Consider the following 24404-nt stretch of genomic DNA (forward strand, 5'->3'; position numbering starts at 1 on the left):
TCGCACTGGAGAACGAATCTAATGGCGTTTTTCACACATTATTCCACACGCACGCTGAGACCTCACGTTTGGTCTTCTGTCGTCCACTCCGGAGGCTTCCAGGACCTCAGAACGGACCGCTACCCACAGTTTGGAAACCACTGGGCCTTGGTGGGTCGAAGCTCGGAACATTCTGAAGAGCCTGGAGCTTTACAGTTGACGACGGAAGGTAAGTTTTCCGAGTTACGGTGCCCGAATGTGGATGTTTTGACCATTTTTGATTGAAATTTCTCTTAACACTGGGATAGACTATCTCACCTCCCCTCCTGCTCAATCACAAGCTCTTCAGAATGTTCCACGTCACACGAACGACGGTCATGCACACACGCTTTTTTGTTTTGTTTTCAGAATTATGTACAATTCATCCGGTGTTGCCCACGCATCCCCATAGAGTCACTCAGGTGTGGGAGGTGTGGGAGGGTCTGGGTGGTCGGTCTGAGAGGGCGAGGGGGGGGCAGGGCTAATGGATCCTGGTCAGCTCCTCCACGATCTTAATGACCTCGTCCACCGTGGCCTCGCGCTTCATCCCGCTGCCGTCGTCGATCTGGGGGAGCGAGAGAGCGAGAGGGTTAAGTGGGCGTCGTCTTATGTTGGAAGGCGACGTCGTGGCGGCACAGACAGTAATGTTTTCCTTTAAGATTCCACTATCCTTTTTTCAGAACGTCGGTAAACATTTTATCGTCCCAATGGTTTTGTTCCATCGGAAGAGGTGCAGTTGTGCTCAAAGTTTACATAAGGTCAGCACACACTACACGCCTGGATTCAGTGCGGTTATAGAACATCTGGGGGTTCACACTTAATGACTGAGAATCGTCAGAGCGACAAACGATTCTGACAAACAGCTGATGTTTTATAACACAGCGCGTCTGTCGTCTCTACGGCTTCCAAAACTGACCCCAAATCAGCAAAGACAGGCCTGTGTTTGTGAGCGTGGGATAACGTGTGTGTCCCGATTGGTCAACGGTGTCAACAATGTCACAACACCGCAGCGCTAGCTTACTGCTACTACGAAGCTTCAACTTGGCTATTCAACGGGACGTATTTCAGTGGATTTAATAAGAAAAAGAGACGGGCGTCAACCTCACGATGGAGGAGATGGAGGAGAAAGCGGGGAGGCTAGCCGCCGTTAGCAGCGAGGTGAAGCTGAACAGTTCGTCTCCAAACTCAGTAAGAGCCTCTAAACTCTGTTCGTGGTTGAAATGTAGCTGGAAAAGGTGGTTGTCGTGAACTTTTGGTGATATAAAGTTGTGCTGTTTCGTGTGTGGGGCTGTGGCCATGAAATGAGTTGTTTGTGCCGCTGGTTTAACAGAGAAGTGAAAAAAAGGAGGCGCGGCGGTGTTTTCCTGTCTTTATATCACTCTGTCATTCATGTTTGTGTCGGTAAAATCACCCACGTTTCTCCCGTGTGTCCAAAATCAAACATGTTTGATTTCCTACGACTGGAGTCTAGTTGCGTCTTTCTGCCGCCCACACTACACGATTCCAACGTCAGTCCAGTCGTGACCCCCCCACACTACACCACCCCCCCACACTACACGACCCGACTCTGTGTGACCGCCTTCGACCAGAAGCGACTCAAGAAGACTCGGCACGACTGAGAATTAGAACAAAATCAGGCATAAAAGTGGTGTAGTGTGAGCTGACCTTTACTCAGTTTATAATACCGTGCACTGTCCCCTTTCACATCGACGACAGCTTGGAGTCTTTTGTGGATGAGGTTCTTTGTTTTTCCTGAGGGTAAAGCGGCCCATTTTTCTTGGCACAAAGCCTTCTGTTCCTGTAAATTCCAGGGCTGTCTTGCATGAACTGCACATTTGAGCTCTGCCCACAGTGATTCGATAATATTGAGGTCAGGAGACTGAGGAGGCCACTTACGGGACCTTCACTTTATTTCACAGTAGGTGCACTTTTTTTGTTGTTGTTGACAACAACAAAACCTTCTCAGTCTCCTGACCTCAATATCATCGAATCACGGTCAAAACTTCTGACAGGGTATGCAAACTTTGGAGCACAACTGTACATGAAGAAGTTTTCTATCTTACAAATATACACACATGCACTTTAGTGTCTATTATTAGTCATCTTCTGGATATGATGTAAACGAGTCACAGAAACCTGGACACTCATATCCCGTTTACATGAGACACTACAGTGTCTGGGAGATTCAGGCTCCAGAGTGGGCGGGGCTTATGACAAATTAAGTTAAAGCTTAAAGTGATCGTCCAGGGTGCTGAAAGTGGGCCCGATGGAACAATTCCGTTGTCCTGCCAGAGGGTGACCTGCTTCTGCAGCCGCGCAGTGCTAATACTAACTCTCTCACCTTTTCCCATTCATTCTCAATGGTACGCCCTTACAGTATGGGTGCAGTACAGTCTTTGGCCACCAGTGTCAAATTAGGCGCTGTTTCACTTCTCTCACAGAGTTAAGGAAACACTTTTGTTGCTCAGTGTTAATCAGTCACAGAGCGTCGTAGCCAGAGGCACAGCTTGGGGGGCATAGCAAGGGGCCCCCGTGAACTGGCTTTAGACCTTAGAGCTGCAATTACATCATGTCTCCAGCAATGTGCCGTGCTTTAGTGCAGGGGCAACGTCAGGCCCGGGGGCCAAATCTGGCCCTCCAGCACAGAACCTCTGGCCCCAAGATGATTTTCAGAAATGTTATTATGCAAATAAGAGATCAAATACCTGTTAAAGTACCTAAAATGTGAGAAAAAGTGTCAGTATTTTAAAAATGTCCTGGCAGAACGTCCCACTTGGTCATTTTATATAATGTAAAACAGGGATTCTAGACCCAAAAGTGGGTCACGGAACCATTTTCAATAAATCGCGAGTCTAAAGGGAACTTTATTCAATATTTTCCATCTGAAACTGCATGGGAACACTCACAGAGTTTGCTAAAATGTTTGTTATTGGGTTGTTTTGATCATAATTGTCTTGTTCAAACACTTAAGAACCACTGATGTTAAACATTGGTATTTGCAGAGAAAAGTTCTACGTTCGACTACAATGGTGAGGTTCGGCCCCGGTGTTTTTGCGAAGATGAAAATCTGCTTTAGTGAGTCATGGTTCCCTTTTTTTTGAGTAAACAAACTAATTAAAGGAATAGGCCACCGTTTTTCCATACTGAGATATGTTCTTGCCTTAGCTTTGACGAGTTCTTTAGGACCTGTCTGATCTTCCCCCGTGCCTTCAGTCACGTAAACACAGCGCAGACGGCGTTAGCATTTAGCCTCTCCCTCTCTCCTCTATAGCTCCAAAACAGGTCAAGATAGAAGCTACCAAGCTCTTCCACGTTTTCCCTATTTAAATATGGTTACGTGAAGTGTTACACTACAAAGTATAATTACACAAAATTAAACAATGTGGATTTTCTAAGCGGATAAAAGGGGGGACTATATTGTAAGGCGTAATAATACCAGGAGTAGTTCGAAATCCGCGCAGTAATCTTCACTTTACTGTGCCAAACTACTCCTCATCTTGACCAGTTTTGGCTAAATGCTAAGCCATCTGCGCTGTGAAGGCACGGGGGAAGATCAGACAGGTCCTAAAGAACTCGTCAAAGCTAAGGTAAGAACATATCTCAGTATGGAAAAACGGTGGCCTATTCCTTTAAGTAAAGTCACTGTAGATACAGGTGTCGCCATGACGCTGGTCAGCACTTGTGTTTTGCCGTAGTGGAAAGTAATGAAGTAAAACAAACAACAGTCCAAGCACAATTAACCTCTTAACCCCCACCTGAACCACGTTTTCTCCGGCTTCTTGAAAAGGCAAAAGAGCGTCAAAAATGCGCTGGAAAAACTGACGTAAACACAACAAAAAAACGTGAAAAAAAAATAAAAAATAGAACAATAGAAAAGCGTAAAGACTGCGATCATCTCGGCAGTGACTGATCCTCCGCTGGCGTAACATCCGGACTCCGCGGGGTCTCATGTTTCAGACGTTAATGTGCGCCCGAGAAACCTGGCAAAGCACAACACCCTCAGTTTGGCTTTTCAATAAACAATGTAAAAGCACGAAAACAGACGCACGGAGGAAACTCATTTGTTGTTGCTCCGAATCAATCAGGCATCGGCGAGGCCACACGCATTTCCATTTCTTACTCACAGAGGGAAACATGAACCAGCCGGAGGAGGTTTAGAAACGACGGGAACGCGCTCGACCACAAATCAGGATTCACAATTAAACTGCAGAGTCGCAAAACATGACCAACGACTTCACAGCGTTCGGGAGATAAAAGACTCTGGCACAGTTTGCATTTGTTGAGCAAAACTGTTACATTTTTACTTGTTTCTTCCTGGACTGGATCTGACAGAACTTTCATTTCATTTATTAATTGATCTGAATGGGGCAATGCATATTAAGGTGTCTTATCGCACACATTAAATAATATGCTTCCCTCCCCCCCTCCCTCCCTGCACACAAACACACATACTAGGGCTGTGCAATTAACCTTAATCCAATCAAAATTGAAGTTTTAGCTACTGCGATGACTTAACTTCTAGGGGCTGAGGTTTTTATTCCTGCCTCTTTTCTGCCGTTTGAGGAAAAGTCAGGTTCGCAAATCAGACGTTTCTGCAGAAGAACCAAGTTTGTCTGAGCTGCAGGAGGTAAAAAGAAACCTCCACGTGTTTCTCGCACTAACTGTAAAAATATTCTCCCCGCTGGCAACAAATGAATGTTTCGCGGCCTGTGGTCAGGGTTGAGACCAATGCCCGCTGGCGGCGCTGCTTTACGACCACGATGCGAGGGCCGGCGTTGCTGCAGTACCTCCATATAGGGGCAGGCTCAGTCATTGGCGACCCCCGCCCTGACAGGACGATAGCCTTTTGTTATGCAGCGCCAATCTCCGATCAATCAAACGAGCAGCTTCACGAAATCCATTCCGCTAATCCTTTCCGGGTTTTGTTTTACGAAACACTACGCTGCTCAATCTAGTCCGAGTCCATGTTTACTGCAAGTACCGGGTGGCAGAACCAGGCCACGCGGTCGTGTTTATTTGGAGAAAACATTGTTAACATCAACAACAGTATATGTTAAAATTTACTTATAAAAGAATTGATGCTGAACTGACACTTTCAAAATGATCTAATGTGGTATTTTCTTTGAGTGAACGAATGAGGTAAAGTTACTGTAGGTGCTGTAGATACAGGTGTTTTTTTTTTTTGCACTACATTGCGACAATGGTTGATTTGTTTTACTAAAACTAGGCTTTTGCCATAGTTACCATTTGCTTTAATATCGCATGTTATTTGCATAGATAGAATCAAATGCAAATGTAGGCTATCGAAAAAATAGAAAGTAAATAAAATAATGTCACTTTATAATTTGCAGTGTGTTTCGTGCTCGACATCGCCGTGTTTGGCCCGCGACTCACAGGCACTTCTTCCCTGCTTTAGAGCATACAAGCTACATGATGATTACTTTACAATTCATTTGCTGTTAAATTCCAAGCATTTGTCCGATCATTTAATATTAAAAAAGATTAAGACTAGAAAGTGTTCATATCTTCATATCTAATGTAGCTCCCACAGTTTTCTTTCTAAACCATCGTGCTGAAGCAGAAGGTGTGACTTAAGGCCAGCACACACTACACAACTTTTCTAGTCGTAAACGATTTTATATAGAATGGGGGTTCACACTTAACGACTGAGAATCGTAAGAGCGATACACTACACGATTCTGACAAACAGCTGATGTTTTATAACACAGCGCGTCTGTCGTCTCTACGGCTCCGAAAACTGACCCCAAATCCACAAAGACAGGCCTGTGTTTGTGAGCGCGGGATAACGTGTGTGTCCCGATTGGTCAACGGTGTCAACAATGTCACAACACCGCAGTGCTAGCTTACTGCTACTACGAAGCTTCAACCGGGCTATAGTTCTGTCACATGGAGATAAAAGTTGGCGACATGAAGAAGCGGGACGTATTTCAGTGGATTTAATAAGAAAAGGAGGCGGGCGTCAGCCTCAGGATGGAGGAGACAGCGGAGGAGAAAGCGGGGAGGCTAGCCGCCGTTAGTGGTGAGGTGAAGCTAAACAGTTCGTCTCCAAACTCCGTAAGAGCCGCTAAACTCTGTTCGTGGTTGAAATGTAGCTGGAAAAGGTGGTTGTGGTGAACTTTTGGTGATATAAAGTTGTGCTGTTTCGTGTGTGGGGCTGTGGCCATGAAATGAGTTGTTTGTGCCGCTGGTTTAACAGAGAAGTGAAAGAAGGAGGCGCGGCGGTGTTTTTCTGTCTTTATATCACTCTGTCATTCACATTTGGGACGGTAAAATCACCCACGTTTCTCCTGTGCGTCCAAAATCGGGCTTAAAAATTCAAACATGTTTGATTTCCTACGACTGGAGTCTAGTCGCGTCTTTCTGCCGCCCACAATATACGATTGGAACGTCAGTCCAGTCCTGACCCCCCCACACTACACGACCCCCCCACACTACACGACCCCCCCACACTACACGACCCGACTCCGTGTGACCGCCTTCGACTAGACGCGACTCGATTAGACTCGGCACGACTGAGAATTAGAGCATAAATCGGTCATAAAAGTCGTGTAGTGTGAGCTGACCTTAGCGTAACCCCCGCTCACCTGTAGCGTGCTGACCACCTCCTGCATCTTGGCCCGGCCCAGGTCCAGGAAGCTCTCGATCAGGTCTCCGTCGATGAAGCCCGTGGCCTGCTCCGTCTTCCTCTCCGTGTGGAAGGACCTCCAGGTGCGGCGCGGGTCAAGGAGAATCAACACGGCACAACACACCCCGGCAGCGCACTTCACAGCTAACGCTAACGGGCTAACGGTCCAAAACAGGCCTTCGGGAAAATGAGCCGGAATAAGTTTATCGCTCAGAGAGAAGAAGTGCTGATGTGGAGAGTTTCCTCGACTGTGGAGCAGGGAACGCAGAGAACGCAATATACATAATTTAGTCAAAATACATACACTACAATGCTATTTTTCACGCTGTGCAGCCCAAACACAGGTGACCGAACACTGCAAAGCAAACCTGTGAATTGATTAAAGCCTCTGGAGCACATTTCTCAAAGTTTAATTTAAGTGTGAATTGTTTGTTGTGGTCCAAACTCATCCCAGACTTTCCCAACTCATCATTTCTCCATGGGGATTTTTGTGAATTGATACAACAGCGATACTTTTGGAGTTATTTGAGTCGATTTTGGTCATTTCATAATCAGTACACACGTCTATAACTGGCTATTTTATATTAACATGTAGGATTGGTCAAAAGTTGTTTATTTCAATGTTGTATTAATCACATTAAGTGTAAAATAAATGCAGGCAGAACATGAAGTTGCAGCTCCTGTCGCTGATATGGATGCGTGTGTGTTGATGATTGATCTGACTGTCCCTTGTTTACGACGGTGTTTCCCAACCAGGGGTACGGGAGTTTGGCTGGGGGTTCTTGGAGTAATGTCAGATCACAAAGATGAAACTGCATTTCCATATGATTTTAAAAGAAAAGTGCATTTGAGTGATATTTTCCTGTCAAAAAAGTTTGCATTTAAAGCAGTACTAAGCAGCTCATGCCCCCAGAGGCCATAAGCGCCACTGCAGGTGTCGTAGCAAGTTGTGTTTTTTTACTCATTAATTGTCCGTGAAAGTAAACACTACGCTGACAGAAAAGACAAAGGGACAGAGGGATATTGTTCATCCAATTACACAATGGAGATCATTTCTTTCACTCAAACTTAACTGTAAATACTGTTTAAGTGGCGCTAGCCCGCAGTTAGCTCTGCCCGCTAGCCTGTTAGCTTCATCTTTCTGATTCCATTAGTGAGTATTGGTGACTCCGACCCGATAGCAGCAAAGTTGCAATTGTGGTTTTCTGGTCAGAGACACCGGTGGGGATGAAAGACCCTCCAATCATCCCATTAATACTTGTGTTACCCCTAGAGCAGGGGTGTCCAAACTTTTTTCATGGGGGGCCGCATATTGAAGGGGTGAAGGGCCTTAGATCAGTAGTTAGTGCCGCAAAACCTTCGACTAGCAGAGGTTTAAATTGTGCCCCATGCCTCTATTTAAGCTTAAAACCTTCATGCCAGCTCTGTCTCACAGTAAAATGTTAGTTGTTCGGTTAGAATTGTATAGAATTATTACATTTCAGATAAAAAGGTCCATCTCTGGTGATGTGTACCGATACAGCAAGAGGCCGAGGGCCACCATAAATTGGTCTGAGGGCCGCATTTGGCCCCCGGGCCGCACTTTGGACACCCCTGCCCTAGAGGGACTACGAGAAGGATTTATTAAAGGTAAACAAGTTACTTAGTACTGCTTTAAAATGTTTTAGCCTTATGTTTTAACCCAACACATTACTAATTACTAAATATTAATACATCTGTGTGTAGTTGATTTTTTTTTTTACCCTCGAGATAAGGGGTACTTTGAGTAGAAATGAAAGACTCAGGGGGTACGGTACGCAAGACAAAAAAGGTTGGGAACCTCTGGGTTAAGTACTTTATTAATCCCTGTAGGGAAAATAGCTCTCTGCATTTGACCCATCCTTGGATGCCGCTGGGGCGCCCCGTAAGGAGCAGTGGGCGACAGATGTGGAGCCAGGTTAATGGTCAGAATCACCAGGGTGGAGGATTAACCTATTGTGCATGTTTTTGGTTTGAGTTTGTATGCTCGTGCCCGTGTACTCCAGTTTCCCACACCAAATAAAAAACATGTAAAGTGTGTATGTGAGAGTGGTTGGTGGTGGTCAGAGGGACTGATGGCACAGATAGACAGCCTTGCTTCCGTCAGTCTGCACCAGGCAGCTGTGACTAAGTTGGTAACTTACCACCACTGAGTATGGAGTGAATGTCCTTCCCTTTCCTTTTACTGTTGCTAAAGTGCGAGGCAGTACTGAGCCAAGTGGGAGTGTTGGACTGATCCACATCCGGTTCTGTCTTTGAAGAAAACATTTTATACTTTGTTTATGTGATTAATTTAAAGGGACTATACAGAGTTTAAAAATGTTCCAGCCATGTCCTAATGTGTAGAATGAGCTCAGACCTGTTCACCACAACTGCCTCTAAAATCCTGCACTGTCACTCAAAAAGGTGTCACTTCGGGTCTGAATCGGCTTGTTGCACAATGTGGCTACGCTAGTTCCTCTGAGCTGAAGCTGTGGGCGCTAGTACTTCCTGTTCGTATTCATTTCCATTAAGATTAGCTCAGACCGGTGAGTTTCTGGTAGAAATATTTCCATAGAGGAGACGTTTATGTTTTTAAAGATCAGAGAGTTTGTCTTGAAGCTAAAGGCTAATTTAACCTCTTAACTCCCGCCTGAACCGAGAGGATCTTTTTTCCTCACGTCATCCAACAAATTTTTTCCATCATTTTTGTCACTTTTTTGTCATTTTTTGGTCACTTTTTTTTCTTTTTTCTTTTTTCTTTGTCAATTTTTTATCACATTTTTGTAATTTTTTTTGTCACATTTTTGCCATTTTTTGTCAATTTTTTATCACATTTTTATCACATTTTTGTCATTTTTTGTCAATTTCTTGTGACATTTTTGCCACTTTTTCATCAATTTTTCGTCCCCTTTTTGTCCATTTTTTTAATCACATTTTTGTAATTTTTTTGGTCATTATTTTGTCACATTTTTGTCATTTTTCGTCAATTTTTTGTCAATTTCTTTGTGACATTTTTGCCACATTTCCATCATTGTTTTCGTCGAGAAAATGTGCTCGGTTCAGGTGGGAGCTAAGGGGTTAATGCTTTACACAACTTGAAATAGTGCCTTTATATACATTTTTCATAGCATGTTAGCCTTTAGCTTCAAGACAAACTCTCGATCCTTCATGATCACAGGCGTCTCTGATCTGAACTTCATGATTTGAACACAGTAAATGATCATCGACCGGGAACTCACCGCCCACAACGTAATCTTTAGAAAATATGATTATTATTCCAGGAAAAGAAAACAGACAGGAAGTCCAGGCGCTCACACCTTCAGGTCAGAGGAGCTAGCATAGCCACACCGTGCAACAAGCCAATTGCCGTCATGCACGAGCTTAATATAGAAGCTGCAGTTACACATTTGACCTGAGGTGGCAGTAGTGAGCATAAAATGGCCAACTTGCATCTAGCCCCTTTAACATTGACGTAGTGAAATAACCAGTTTAATACACCTGCTGATTAATAAAAGCAACTTGTTTAAGAAATGTAAATTGATTTAAAAGCATTCACTCATATGAAATGACAGGATTCGATATCGATACAAGTCCTCCCAAAAGTATCGGTATTGTATCGATTCTAAACAATGTGACGTCGCTCGTATGAATAAAAAGCACAAATGCGAAAAACCGGGCACAGCATTTTTTAAGAGTATAATTCGTTTCCAGACCCTACGACTGCCGCGCACCATTGTTTTTCTCAACGGCACAGTTTCTAATTGCTTTAAAGTCACCTTGTTTTAAAACGCGACCAATTTATCAAGTGCCGTCTTGCAAATCTCCACCAAAACTATAATTAAAAAAACACAAAGCGCTTTTTTTTTTTTAATAGCTCGCCTTTCTAACTCAACTGCGGTTTAATAAGGCCGTGAGTGCGCGGCGTTCCATCGAAGCAAACATTTTGGCTCAGAAATAATTAACTCGTGAACGGAACGAGCGGGAACAGCTGCTGTGCTAATTGGTTCGTGGTGGTCCAATTTCTCCACTGGTCCCCGGTCGTTTTCAATCACGCAAATGGCTTTAGAGAAAAGGCATCGCGGCGGCACTTTAGAGGCGCATTACCGCTGTGTGAACACGGCCTGAACAAAGACGCTAACGCCGAGGTCGCGAGATTAAACGGACTCGCGATCGGAGCGAGTGTTCAGCGACGCCGACAGAGGAGCGTCACTGGAGGTCGACGGATATGGCGGAGAAGAACATCACAAAGACAGGTTTTTACCGTCTCTAAAGAACAAGGCCAGAGTCGCCCCGTTCTCTCTCGGGCCGACACGGAGACGCTCATGCATGCTTTTATCACCAGTCGTATCCACTACTGTAATGCCCTGCTCTCTGCTCTTCCCAAAAGGAGGATCTCAGGTTTACAGCAGCTCGAGTCCTGACGAAGACCAGGAAGCGGGACCACATTACACCTGACCAAGACCAGGAGGCGGGACCACATTACACCTGACGAAGACCAGGAGGCGGGACCACATTACACCGGTTTTAGAAACGCTGGCTGTTGGCTCCGTGTGTTTCAGGATCGATTTTAAAGTTCTTTTAATGGTTTTTAAACGTCTTAATGGTCTTGGTCCTTCTTATCTTTCAGAACTGCCTTTACCTCACGAACCTTCACGGCCCCTTCGCTCCTCCTCAGGGGTCTCCTAGTTATTCCTAAAGTCAACAGAACGACTCAATATTACTGCCCTCGCCTCTGGAACCACCTGAGGAGGAGCTCAGACCTGAGGAGGAGCTCAGGGCTGAGGAGGAGCTTAGGGCTGAGGAGGAGCTCAGACTTGAGGAGGAGCTCAGACCTGAGGAGGAGCTCAGACCTGAGGAGGAGCTCAGGGCTGAGGAGGAGCTCAGGTCTGAGGAGGAGCTCAGGGCTGAGGAGGAGCTCAGACCTGAGGAGGAGCTCAGGGCTGAGGAGGAGCTCAGGGCTGAGGAGGAGCTCAGGTCTGAGGAGGAGCTCAGGGCTGAGGAGGAGCTCAGACCTGAGGAGGAGCTCAGGGCTGAGGAGGAGCTCAGGGCTGAGGAGGAGCTCAGACCTGAGGAGGAGCTCAGGGCTGAGGAGGAGCTCAGACCTGAGGAGGAGCTCAGACCTGAGGAGGAGCTCAGGGCTGCAGAGAACGTTCATGTTTTTGAGAGCAGCTCAAGACCCACCCTTTTAGCCTAGCTTTTAACTGACTAATCTATTTATTTAATCCTAATATATAAAATATATATATGGGAGGTTGTGCAGGCGCATTGTTTTAAATGTTGTTTCTGTAAAGCACTTTGTGAGACCGTTCGGTATGAAAAGCGCTTTATAAATAAAGTTTGATTGATTTAGGTTTTTCTGATGTCGATGTGGATTTTTGACAATGACTGACTGATGCCGATATGTCTCGTCTATAATCCTGTGCGTCTGAACTGTCATGTGTCACTGTTGCCTATGACAACAGGAGGGACTTTATTTGGCTGATTTATTCAGGACATTCGTGTTTAGTTGGTGCTGCAGAGCTCGTTTGAAAGACAAAAATCAAAAGATTCCAAAATAAAAAAGCAGTAAGTCTCTATCCCGGTTCTGAAATTATAATCAAAAGTCTGCTACATAAAATCCGATCCAAAGTGTACTCATTTGTGCCTGATTTTCACCGCGGTGTTTCTCAGAAGCTGTGGGAGGGCTCGTTTTAAAGGTGCACTATGCAACTTTTAATGTGAAAATCCTCAGACACTTTAACACCATCACTGTCGCTCGATGTGTCACCGTTCATACAAAAGGATATAAGCTGTGTTCGATCTTGCCCACGCTCTTGATGACTTTGTTGAGGCGGTTTTGCAGGTCGAGCAGCAGACTGTACCAGCCCTCGGACAGGGACGTCACCAAGCCTGAAACACAAGCACAAAGCGTTAACACATTAAATACATTAAATACATTAAATACATACACAGAGATATGAACTAATCCATCCACCTCTCCTTTCGTATATTCTTTAATATTCTCTTTAGCAAAGGTTAGTCTGTGGACAATGTTTGCTCGATTTCTAAACCCTATGTGTGACTTAAACAGTAACGAAACACCAAACAAACTTTTTCTGCTGCATATGACATTTTTAGTGTACCGTAAATGCTCTAACATAGGCCGGGGCCTTTATTTACTCAAGGGCATCTCGGACCAGGCCTTTATTGGAACCAGGCCACAATTAGAGACAGGCCTTTATTTATATTTGAGCAAAACGGACGACCAGGACAATGAAGAAAAACGAGATTTGTGTCCATTTGAACCTAAAATATTAGGTTCATTTATTAATTAACATTTCAAACCCTCTCACTGTTATCTTGTGTAAAAGGCGAGTTTAGACGGAGCGTTTGTGTTTGTGATCGATCATGAGACTGACCCGAGAGAAGACGAGACGCTCGCGCTGATGGGAGGAGTTATTTTGAGGCGTGGGACTGACCTGCACACGGAGCAGCTGGACGTGCTTTGAAGACGCGATGGAGACTTTATTAAAACCCTGGAGGGTCACACAGCATTTGTTGCTTTGTTTCTACAAATAGTCACTGGAGGTTTGAAAAGTGGCTAAATCTGTGTCAAAGTTACGCTCGGATCAGCTCCTCAGCAGCGTCCCCCTCGGCCCAGGTTCCCGTTTGTTACTTCCTGCATGTGAGTTTTCATTTACACCAGTATGAGACAAATTCCTACATGGGGAATATTTCTACTGCTATAGTTTCTAATAAAAGTCCCGGCCTGTTTTAGAGACCGGCTTTAATTTGCCTCCACCAGCCACGAACCCGGCCTCTGTTAGAAACCCGGCCGCTAATGGAATACAGGCCAGTATTACAGAATTTACGGTATATCTGCTGTTTCCAGTAAAAAATAATCTGTGTAAACTAGTGTATTTTTTGAGTTTTGATTTTCCCTCAGACCCTCCATGTTTGTTGTGCTTCCGGTTCACGTTTGTGTAACATCGTATTTGTCTTTTAACCTCTTAACTCCCGCCTGAACCGAGAGCATTTTCTCCAGTTCAGCTTTACCCAAATCCTGTAGGCCAGTGTAACGCCTCATTTGAAAGCTAAGATCTACAAAACTCATCTAAATGGATCTTTTTCCTCACGTCATCAGATTGTTTTTCCATCTTTTTTTTTTCTTTGGCACTTTTTTCATCATTTTTTCGTCAAATTTTTGTACTTTTTTTTTGGGAAATTTTTGTCACATTTGTCATTTTTTTGTCACTTTTTTGTCACATCTTCATTGTTTTCATTTTTGTAATTTTGGGATAATTTTTTTGTAGGTTTTTTTTGTAATTTTTTGCCATTTTGTTTTTGGTCTTTTTTTGTCTTTTTTGTCTTCATTTTTTTCATTTTTTGTCTTTTTTTTGTGTCATTTTTGTCACATTTTTGTCATTTTTTCGTCACATCTTCATCATTGTTTTCGTCTCAGTTCTGTCGCCATTTTCACACCTTTTTTCCAGAAGCTTTTGGATTGGGGTAAAGCCAAACTGGAGAAAATGTGCTCGGTTCAGGTGGGAGTTAAGGGGTTAAACAGTTTAAATGGAAAAACAAACAACATTTGCGTCAGAGAAATGCTTTGACACATATTATTGTTTATACATCTTAAACGCAGACATAAATATACTGTTAAGACGTTTTTAATCGATGTCGGCTTCATTCAGAATTCATTCCACCGGCTCAAATCGTTCCAAACTCCGTCATGTCGATTCGCACCAGAATCACCCGAGGACCTCAGAGTTTGCAGAAAAACCCAAGATAAAAATGGGATGAATTTTACCGACACGGCAGATCTGCCCAGGGCAGAAACTAAGAGGATACTCAAGGTCCCTTGATCATTATAATTCCGTGCACACTGCCCCTCATGGCTAAACAGTGAAGTGCGATCTGGATTATTTTTTTCATTAAAGTGAAAGTCTGTAAGTTTGCAAAGTGAGGAGAGTGAAATTTGAACGTAAACAATCAAATTCCTCCCCTCTTTACCCAGAAAGCCCTGATAGATACAGACGGCATCGCGTCGTAGAAGGGGGCGTGGCTTCGTCAAGGGGGAAAATAGAATCTTTAGAGAAAATTCAAAAATTAGACAAAAATGTGACAAAAAAAAAAGACAAAAATTCTGCAAAAAAGTGACAAAAATTCAACAAAAAAGTGACAAAAATTCAGCAAAAAAGTGACAAAAATTCAACAAAAATGTGACAAAAATTCAACAAAAATGTGACAAAAATTCAGCAAAAAAGTGACAAAAATTCAGCAAAAAAGTGACAAAAATTCAGCAAAAAAATAAAAAAAAAATCAACAAAAATGTGACAAAAATTCAGCAAAAAAGTGACAAAAATTCAGCAAAAAAGTGACAAAAATTCAGCAAAAATGTGACAAAAATTCAACAAAAAAGTGACAAAAATTCAGCAAAAAAGTGACAAAAATTCAACAAAAAAGTGACAAAAATTCAGCAAAAAAGTGACAAAAATTCAGCAAAAATGTGACAAAAAATTCGGCAAAAAATTACAAAAATTCAACAAAAATGTGACAAAAATTCAAAAAAAAAAGTGACATAAATTCAGCAAAAATGTGACAAAAATTCAGCAAAAATTCAACAAAAACTCAACCGAAAATAAAAAAAAAATCAACAAAAATGTGAAAAAAACTCAACAGAAAATAAAAAAAATTCAACAAAAATGTGACAAAAATAAAAAAAATGTGACAAAAATTCAACAAAAAAGTGACAAAAATTCAACAAAAAGTGACAAAAATTCAGCAAAAAAGTGACAACAATTCAACAAAAAGTGACAACAATTCAGCAAAAATGTGACAAAAATTCAGCAAAAAATTACAAAAATTCAGCAAAAATGTGACAAAAATTCAGCAAAAATTCAACAAAAACTCAACCGAAAATAAAAAAAAAAATCAACAAAAATGTGAAAAAAATAAAAAAAATGTGACAAAAATTCAACACAAATGTGACAAAAACTCAACAAAAAATGACAAAAATTCAACAGAAAATTAAAAAATTCAGCAAAAAAGTGACAAAAATTTAAATGTGACAAAAATTCAACAAAAAAATGACAAAAATTCAACAAAAATGTGACAAAAATGAAAAAACATACAAAAGGTGACACAACACAGCAACAACACGAGGAAAAAGATCAGTTTTGTGGGTCTTAGCTTTCAAATGAGGTGTTACACAGGCCTATATAATAGCCAAAGAGGACAGAATGCATTTGGTTTCGGCGGGTGGTAAGAGGTTAAAAATCCTAACTCCGCACAGGAATGGTATTCTGCCCTGCTCTAACAGGTGTGTGTGAACAGACAAGACCCGGATCCCCGTACACCCATCTCTCCGGACTGATAAATCACCCAACACCATTGTTCCTTTGCCCACACTCGTCTCTCCACAGACACGCCTGACATCACAGTTAAAAGCTCCGACAGCCGTGATCACAGAGAGGCGGAATGTGCTTTGCAAAACTGACTAAAAGCGACGGCAAAGAAGTCCGGAGAAGAGAGTGGTGTGGCTGCTCGGCTCCTAATGCAAGTTTGATGCCGGCGCGCTGGGACCCACTCGGGACGAAAGCAGTGTAATTTCGGAGTTTCAATAATTCAGGAGCACTCCAAAATGTTTTAGAGACATTTTATACTCAAGCCGAGCCTGAGGGAGACTGCCCAAAAGACCCGGCTTTGATTAGAGAGAGAAAGTTGTACAAATACGCAGGCTTGAAAGGGAAGAGTGATTTGTGAAGATGTTTGGCTGTTCTCGAGTGTGAGTTAAAAATCTTCGCTCGATGTTCGCTTTGACTGAGTCGGGTTACGGGGGCGCATTATGCTTTTGGATGGCACTGCGAAATGAAGTTTTAATTAAAAATAAGCCATCGGTATTTCATAAGTGTAAATTGTATTCGCTTGACTGGAATGTCAAATGATGACTCAATCGCTAATCATTTTGTACATTTGTAATCGTGATTGGAACGCCGCAATTTTAATCTTTATTCATTCGGTGCAAAACATTTCATCAGCCATTATTTGTGCGGACGCATCAAGGCGCTGACCTTAATCCCAGAGTGAAAATGAATGTGAAGTCATAGGGAGATGAATACTGCAGTAAGTGTAGTGCAGAGTATTCCACACAAACATATACAATACCTGTGAAAAACACTTATAATGTATCGGCTTTTCTTTGTTTTCAACACTAAGTTGAGTGTTCATCTATGTATGAGCACGTGGGATTATGTAGGGAAGTAAAAAGGGGGAATTAAGTAAATATGTTTTATGTTTTATATTCTGGTAGGGTCTCCCAGGGCAAACAGGTCCTACGTCTAGTTTGTATCAAAAGTTGATTACATCTGTGTGTGTGTGTGTGTGTGTGTGTGTGTGTGTGTGTGTGTGTGTGTGTGTGTGTGTGTGTGTGTGTGTGTGTGTGTGTGTGTGTGTGTGTGTGTGTGTGTGTGTGTGTGTGTGTGTGTGTGTGACTGGCACTCACAGCCTATATAGTAATGGTGCATTTGAAAGCAATGACCGCGTTGTTACCGCGTCGTCACTTTTTTGTCACATTTTTGTCACATTTTCGTCACATTTTTGTCACTTTTTCGTCACATTTTTGTCACTTTTTCGTCACTTTTTCGTCACTTTTTTGTCACATTTTTATCACTGTTTTGTCACATTTTTGTCACATTTTTGTCACATTTTTGTCACTTTTTGGTCACTTTTTTGTCACATTTTTATCACTGTTTTGTCACATTTTTGTCACATTTTTGTCACTTTTTTGTCACTTTTTTGTCACATTTTTGTCACATTTTTGTCGCATTTTTGTCACTTTTTTGTCACTTTTTTGTCACTTTTTTGTCACTTTTTTGTCACTTTTTTGTCACATTTTCATCGCATTTTTGTCGCATTTTTGTCGCATTTTTATCGCATTTTTGTCACTTTTTTGTCACATTTTTGCTGCATTTTTGTCACTTTTTTGTCACTTTTTTGTCACTTTTTTGTCACTTTTTCGTCACTTTTTTGTCACATTTTTGCTGCATTTTTGTCACTTTTTTGTCACTTTTTTGTCACTTTTTCGTCACATTTTCGTCACTTTTTTTATCACATTTTTGTCACTTTTTTGTCACTTTTTGTCACATTTTTATCACTTTTTTGTTGCATTTTTATCACATTTTCGTCACATTTTCGTCACATTTTTATCACTTTTTTGTTGCATTTTTATCACATTTTTGTCACTTTTTTATCACATTTTTGTCGCATTTTTATCACATTTTCGTCAACTTTTTGTCACTTTTTTGTCACATTTTTATTGCTTTTTTGTTTCTTTTCTGCAACATTTTTGTTGCGTTTACGTCTCGCTTTCATCACTATTTTGGCACTTATTTTCACTTAGAAATCTATCTGTGAAAATGCACTCGCTTCAGGTGGGAGTTAAGAGGTTAAACAAAGACGATACGGGAGAAAAACTATCAGAAAATCCCCAAATCGCCTTCCCCGCCTTAACAATGATACAAAAGTGTCTGTGTTTGGTTCAGGGGAAAGCGACGCAAGCCCCCGGTGTGGACAGACATCTCAATACTTGGCAGAGCAGACGCAGCTTGAGAACCCTTTAAATCAGCGCTGTGCCCTGCTGTTCATCAGTGCCATTATCCGCGCCTGAGGCCAAGTAATGAGGTGGAAAAGCGTGATTCCTCTCTGTGTTTAGACTCACTGACGGCGGAGCATTAGTTCAGAATAAATGGCCTTTAACGCGAGTTCGCTCTGGAGCTAATTAGTCCCTGCTCTGGCCGACGTCTGGAGACAGGGGGCAGCGTGTCACAGTCCAGCTGTCTGAACGCGCTTAACTATTCATGAGTTTGTCCGTAAACAAAAGATCCAATCAATGCTACTTATGTTCATTAATTAGATGGCTGCTCTTTGTTTTAGCAGGTTGTTCCGCCCGCTGCTCCGGCCCCGCTGCAAATCCCACCGCAAATAAATGACCGAATCTCTCCCAGCGCAAAGCGGGCAAAACTAAGCTTTGTCCTTGTGGTTTTGTTAATAAGTCTTTAATCTCATTCTGGAATAAATGTGGGGGAACGGTTGCAGTTTTAGCAGCTTGAACTTGGCTCTTCTAAACAAACGAGCTGAAGAGAAAAAGTTTGCTCGGCCGATTCTCATTCAAGATGCTGGTTTGAAAGGAAGGGATGGACGCTCAATTACGGTTTGGAAGCCGCTTTATTAAAGACCACCTGGGCCGCCTTCAACATTCATATAAACGGGTTCCCGTTTGTTTACTTCCTGCACGTGAGTTTTCATTTACACGAGTATGAGACAAATTACTAACATGGGGAATATTTCTACCGCTATAGTTTCTGATAAAAGCCCCGGCCTGTTTTAGAGACCGGCTTTAATTTGCCTCCGCCAGCCACGAACCCGGCCTCTGTCGGAGACCCGGCCGCTAATGGAATACAGGCCAGTATTAGAGAATTTACGGTATGCTTCATGTAGCTTAACATCAATGTGTTACGCTAGCATATCGTACCTATTCATTCTGTTTTTTTTTTCTCATTTGTCATTTTATGGCTAGTGCGTCTTATACTCCGGAGCGACCTGCAGTCAGGAAAATACGTTACTTTCTTTCTTTTAGCGAGTGACGTAACAAATGTGACAAGTCAGGTTTTCTGCCTGAGGACACGAAATATTGGTTAAGGAGAGAAAAATGGAAATATGACGCTATTCTGGGTCTGTGCCAGCATTGTTTATATCACTGTTAAAATGCACTGCTAATAACGTGAGTGTTAGTAAAAGTGGTGTCATTTGTGTGTTGCGGCGGTGGAGGTTCTGAATGTAACTAATAAAGTAACTTGTAATCTAATTTTGTTACTTTTAAAATCAAGTAATCAAGGTCAGCACACACTACACGACTGGATTCAGTGCGATTATAGAACGTCTGGGGGTTCACACTTAACGCCTGAGAATCGTAAGAGCGACACACGATTCTGACAAACAGCTGATGTTTTATAACACAGCGCGTCTGTCGTCTCTACGGCTTCAAAACTGACCCCAAATCTGCAAAGACAGGTCTGTGTTTGTGAGCGCGGGATAACGTGTGTGTCCCGATTGGTCAACGGTGTCAACAATGTCATAACACCGCAGCGCTAGCTTACTGCTACTACCAAGCTTCAACTGGGCTATAGTTCTGTCACATGGAGATAAAAGTTGGCGACAGGAAGAAGCGGGACGTATTTCAGTGGATTTAATAAGAAAAGGAGACGGCCGTCAACCTCAGTGATGGAGGAGAAAGCGGGGAGGCTAGCCGCCGTTAGCAGCGAGGTGAAGCTAAACAGTTCGTCTCCAAACTCAGTAAGTGCCGCTAAACTCTGTTCGTGGTTGAAATGTAGCTGGAAAAGGTGGTCGTCGTGAACTTTTGGTGATATAAAGTTGTGCTGTTCCGTGTGTGGGGCTGTGGCCATGAAATGAGTAGTTTGTGCCGCTGGTTTAACAGAGAAGTGAAAAAAGGAGGCGCGGCGGTGTTTTTCTGTCTTCATATCACTCTGTCATTCACATTTGGGGTAAAATCACCCACGTTTCTCCCGTGCGTCCAAAATCGGGCTTAAGAATCAAACATGTTTGATTTCCTACGACTGGAGTCTAGTCGCGTCTTTCTACCGCCCACACTACACGATTCCAACGTCAGTCCAGTCGTGACCCCCCCACACTACACGACCCGACTCTGTGTGACCGCCTTCGACTAGACGTGACTCGATTAGACTCGGCACGACTGAGAAATAGAGCGAAATCGGGCATTAAAGTCGTGTAGTGTGAGCTGACCTTAACCAGATTACTGTTTGTTGAGCCAAAATGCCACTTTAATACAAACAACTAACTCCAGTTTATTTCTTGCTCCCACACCTGCACTTTGACTCATAAGAAACCGCTTCCCCCCGGTTCCTCGTGTTCGTGTGCACCCACCGATCATCCCGTTGACAGTCCCGAACAGGACGGAGCCCTGGGTGGGTGTGGAGCTCTCGCCCAGATTCTGCAGCACCAGCGAGCCGTGGCAGAACACGTTGACGAACTCCCCCAAGTGGAAGACCCCCACCTCCTGCAGATGCTGCCGCTCCTCGTCTGTGGTGGCGGCGCTGAAAACAAACAGACACGGACGGGAGAGCGTGAGCGGAAAGCAAACCGTCTTTACAGAGAGCAGCCCAAACAGGCGGCGAGGCGGAGGGCGAGGCGCAACTCACGCCTCAAAGTGAACAAAACTAAACACTGAGCTGCTGAAGGTGATTATTGTGCAAATGCATCAATATGTCAAGTATCTTTAACATTGATAAAGCAACACATGCGTTTCCTATGACATCACGCAGTTACGGCGGCCATTTTGAATACTGAAGAAGCATTATGCAGTACTACAGCAACATCTCTACTCAATTGCTGGGTTGCAGGTTCTAGAATGTGATTATGTCACCGGACCCAGTGGGGGAGGAGCCAGTTTTTCCTATTAACAGCCTTACACTTTCACAAGTCGCTAAAAAGAAAATATATGAGTTAAGGTGAGACACTGCAGGTGAATAGGGGAAAAAAGCAAATGTAGAGATATCAATTTGAAACTTCTGCTGAACATCACAGATATAAATATGAGAAAAAAATGTATTGCATTTTTTCCGTCATTTTATGTTTTCATATAAAAATAAGGCATTTTGTGCATGAAAATGGCCAAAATTGCCTATATTTTGGGCAACGAAATGCAAATAATGGATTGAGCCAGATTAAAATTTATGGTTTTATTTTATTGACATATTAGTGACTAAGATTTTTTCAGAAAAAAAAACAAAAACTCAAATTTTGCCTATCTTTTTGGTTTCAAAGCTGAATAAATCAGGCTAGGAATTAGATATTAAAAAATCCCTCTGAAAAAACCTTAAAAATATTGTCAGGTCTCAGACTGTAAAGTTTGGAGTCTGTGGGAGCTTCTATAAGGGCTCAGGCTCTGCCCGAGTGCGGCTTCTCTCATTCAGAGAAAACCAGCCCTGAAGTTTTGTAGCGAGTGCGCATGCTCGGCCCGTTCTCCGACTTTTCCGCTCCAGTGTCTCGTTGGAGGAAAAACACCATATTTGGGTGAAAGCGTCATCACGGGGCTCCTTAGCAGGACACGTGGATGTAAAATCTGTCAATATTTATGAATGAAAACCCGCGGGAAAGACGGCCTTTCTACTTCCGGGTCGCCCCCACCTCGCAGACAAAACATCATAAAATAAACATCATGCGGGTGAGTTTTGTCATTTTTATATCTGACATGAAAACTAAGATGTAAAGGGAGGAAAATAGATACAAATCTCCACTTCCACCACTGTGTGAAAAATCAATACTTTCACCTGCCGTGTCTCGTCTTAAAAAAATATCATAATATCAGTCACTGGGTCTATGATCTCTCTGTACAAGACCAAACATTTCCTCAAAAACAAAATAATCCTTCTATATAATAGTATAGGCCTTTAGAACGCTGTGATGTCACCTGCAACCCAGCAATAGGTGGCGTTCACGATTTAGAATGTGATGATGTCATAATGTCAGATGGAGGGCGGGGCCAATACAGCTCTATGGGAGAAATACAGTTTTTGTAAGAAATCTCCAAAACGAAAATTGACAAATGTTTTTCCTAATCAGTGTTTGATCTGATTGGATTCACAAACCTGTGATATTATTTTTATGTCTGAAAGTCATTTCTATTGGACAACATCACGGTCATGTTTTCGCATATTGTCACCACTTCTTGACGTTTTTCTATATTTCTAAAAAATTAGTTCATATGTGACAGAGGAGACGATGGACTTTATGACAGTTTTTGTTTCATGTGGATTCCTCCAGTAATGACTGAGATATGAGCCAAAAAACAACATAAAAATATGCGTTTTGTCAGTTACCACAGTTACCATAGTTACCTAAATGTTTAAACTATAGGCTCTTTATAATGTTATGATGTCACGTGAACCCTACCTATTGCAATTAGAGAAAACTGCCATTGAAATAATTTCCCAAATAAATCTATTATGGAGAAACAATAGAATAGGTATGTTTTTGTTTCCCGGTAAGAGTGTACATGTTTTGTCTGTAGTGTCTCCCTTAAGACTGACACATGAAACACTGAGCGAGCCGCACGAACATCTTATTTACTTAAAACGCCGGAAGATTGAGTGAGTGCAGCACATGGGGAGATTAGACGGTCCACCACTGTGCGGATACAAACAGCCATTTAAGTATGAAGAAAAACCCACCCAGTTTCTCAAGTTTGGAAGATGACTCACAGATAATAAATAATTCATCCGCTGTGTGTGAACTATGGGCTTCTTCAGGATAAAATAGGATATTAGACATCAGACAGCAGTGGAGAAATATGATCACTTAATAAGATGCATTACAGCTACTCCCGCTGCATTTGTTACCCGGGTCTGTGTGAGCGGCGGCGGCGGCTGGAGAGGTTTACGGGTCTTTTCTAAATCCGGATGGTCTGCACGTTTGCGTCTAGAAGACTCCGAAAACACATCGCAAAACTAGTTCTACTAAAATGAACAGAATGTATGGATGACAGAGAACATGAGAGCAGATTATGGGACAGTGTTTCCTAGAGGGGGGTTATTAAATGAACAGATACAGACGGCATCTCGTCATAGAAGGGGGCGTGGCTTCGCCGAGGGGGGAAATAGAATCTTTAGAGAAACAATTTTTCACTCTTTTTAGGCATTTTCTGGTGGAATATGAACTTTTATACCACACATAGGTAAAGTCAGGTGTAAATCGGGTCCATATGGATCTTTTCTCACAGCAGATTGTTCAGTAGATCAGTGTTTTTCAACCACTGTGCCGTGGCACACTAGTGTGCCGTGAGATATTGTCTGGTGTGCCTTGGGAAATTATCCAATCTCACCTAGTTTTTTTTTTTTTAAACAAATGCATTATTATCCACAAATAATGTACCGTTTTCAAGTGTCTGTGCTGTCTAGTGATCGGCAGAGCAACCATATTATACTCTTCCATATCAGGTAGTTAATTTCTTTGAGACAAGAGAATGAGTGATGCATTGAGGCATTGTGGCGAGTGAGACTAAACGGTGTTCTTAGCCAAGACACTTTGATGAGAACATTTTCTGCTGGTGGTGCTCGTGATTGTTTCAATGAAAAAAATGTGCCTTGGCTCAACAAAGGTTGAAAAACACTGCAGTAGAAGTGAAAAAACCGCAGTTGTAGCTCGCACTAGCTAACCGTTAGCATTAGCCCGATGCTAACATGTAGCATCATGTTAGCATTCTCCGTTATTCATGTATTTATGGGCTGTTGAGCCACTTTGCTCCTCTCCATGTCTTTGTATCTTTACTTAGTAGAAACTATATTCATAATTCAGCGTTTGTCAAAGTAGTTTTTGAATAATTAGAGAAAGTTTAGATTTTTCTCCAAATTTTTTCCCCCCTTAACTGTTTTCAAACATGACCATATATGGGCGATTCCAGAGATGCCGTCTGTATCAATCGACATTAATCTCGGCTTAAAAATAGTATTGTTCTTTCAGTATTGATTCAGTCTTTTTCCATACATTGACATCCATTGCCATACAGCATCTCGGCTCTAGAGCAGGGGTGCCCAAAGTGGGGCCCGCCAGAGAGTGACCTTCTTTTGCGCCGCATCTGGTTAATACTAACTCTCTCCCATTCATTCTCAATGGCAAATATAGATGCAGTACACTTTTTGGCCACCAGCGTCAAATTGGGGGCGCT

At 42.6% G+C, this 24404-nt stretch overlaps 1 protein-coding gene across 1 annotated transcript in view; it reads right to left on the reverse strand.

Annotated features, from left to right (window-relative positions):
• Nucleotides 1-344: 344 nt before the first annotated feature.
• The window catches only part of ddb1 (damage-specific DNA binding protein 1), a 151693-nt gene continuing 127633 nt past the window's right edge, over nt 345-24404 (reverse strand). The window contains exons 24-27 of the mRNA XM_079554673.1: nt 20606-20775; nt 12451-12553; nt 6624-6747; nt 345-583 (exon numbers count right to left, since the gene is read on the reverse strand). Coding sequence (XP_079410799.1) covers nt 500-583; nt 6624-6747; nt 12451-12553; nt 20606-20775 — 481 coding nt within the window. The 3' untranslated portion in view covers nt 345-499. The remainder of the gene's footprint in view (nt 584-6623; nt 6748-12450; nt 12554-20605; nt 20776-24404) is intronic.

Source organism: Gobius niger (assembly GCF_951799975.1).
Source record: "Gobius niger genome assembly, chromosome: 4".
Taxonomy (NCBI): domain Eukaryota; kingdom Metazoa; phylum Chordata; class Actinopteri; order Gobiiformes; family Gobiidae; genus Gobius; species Gobius niger.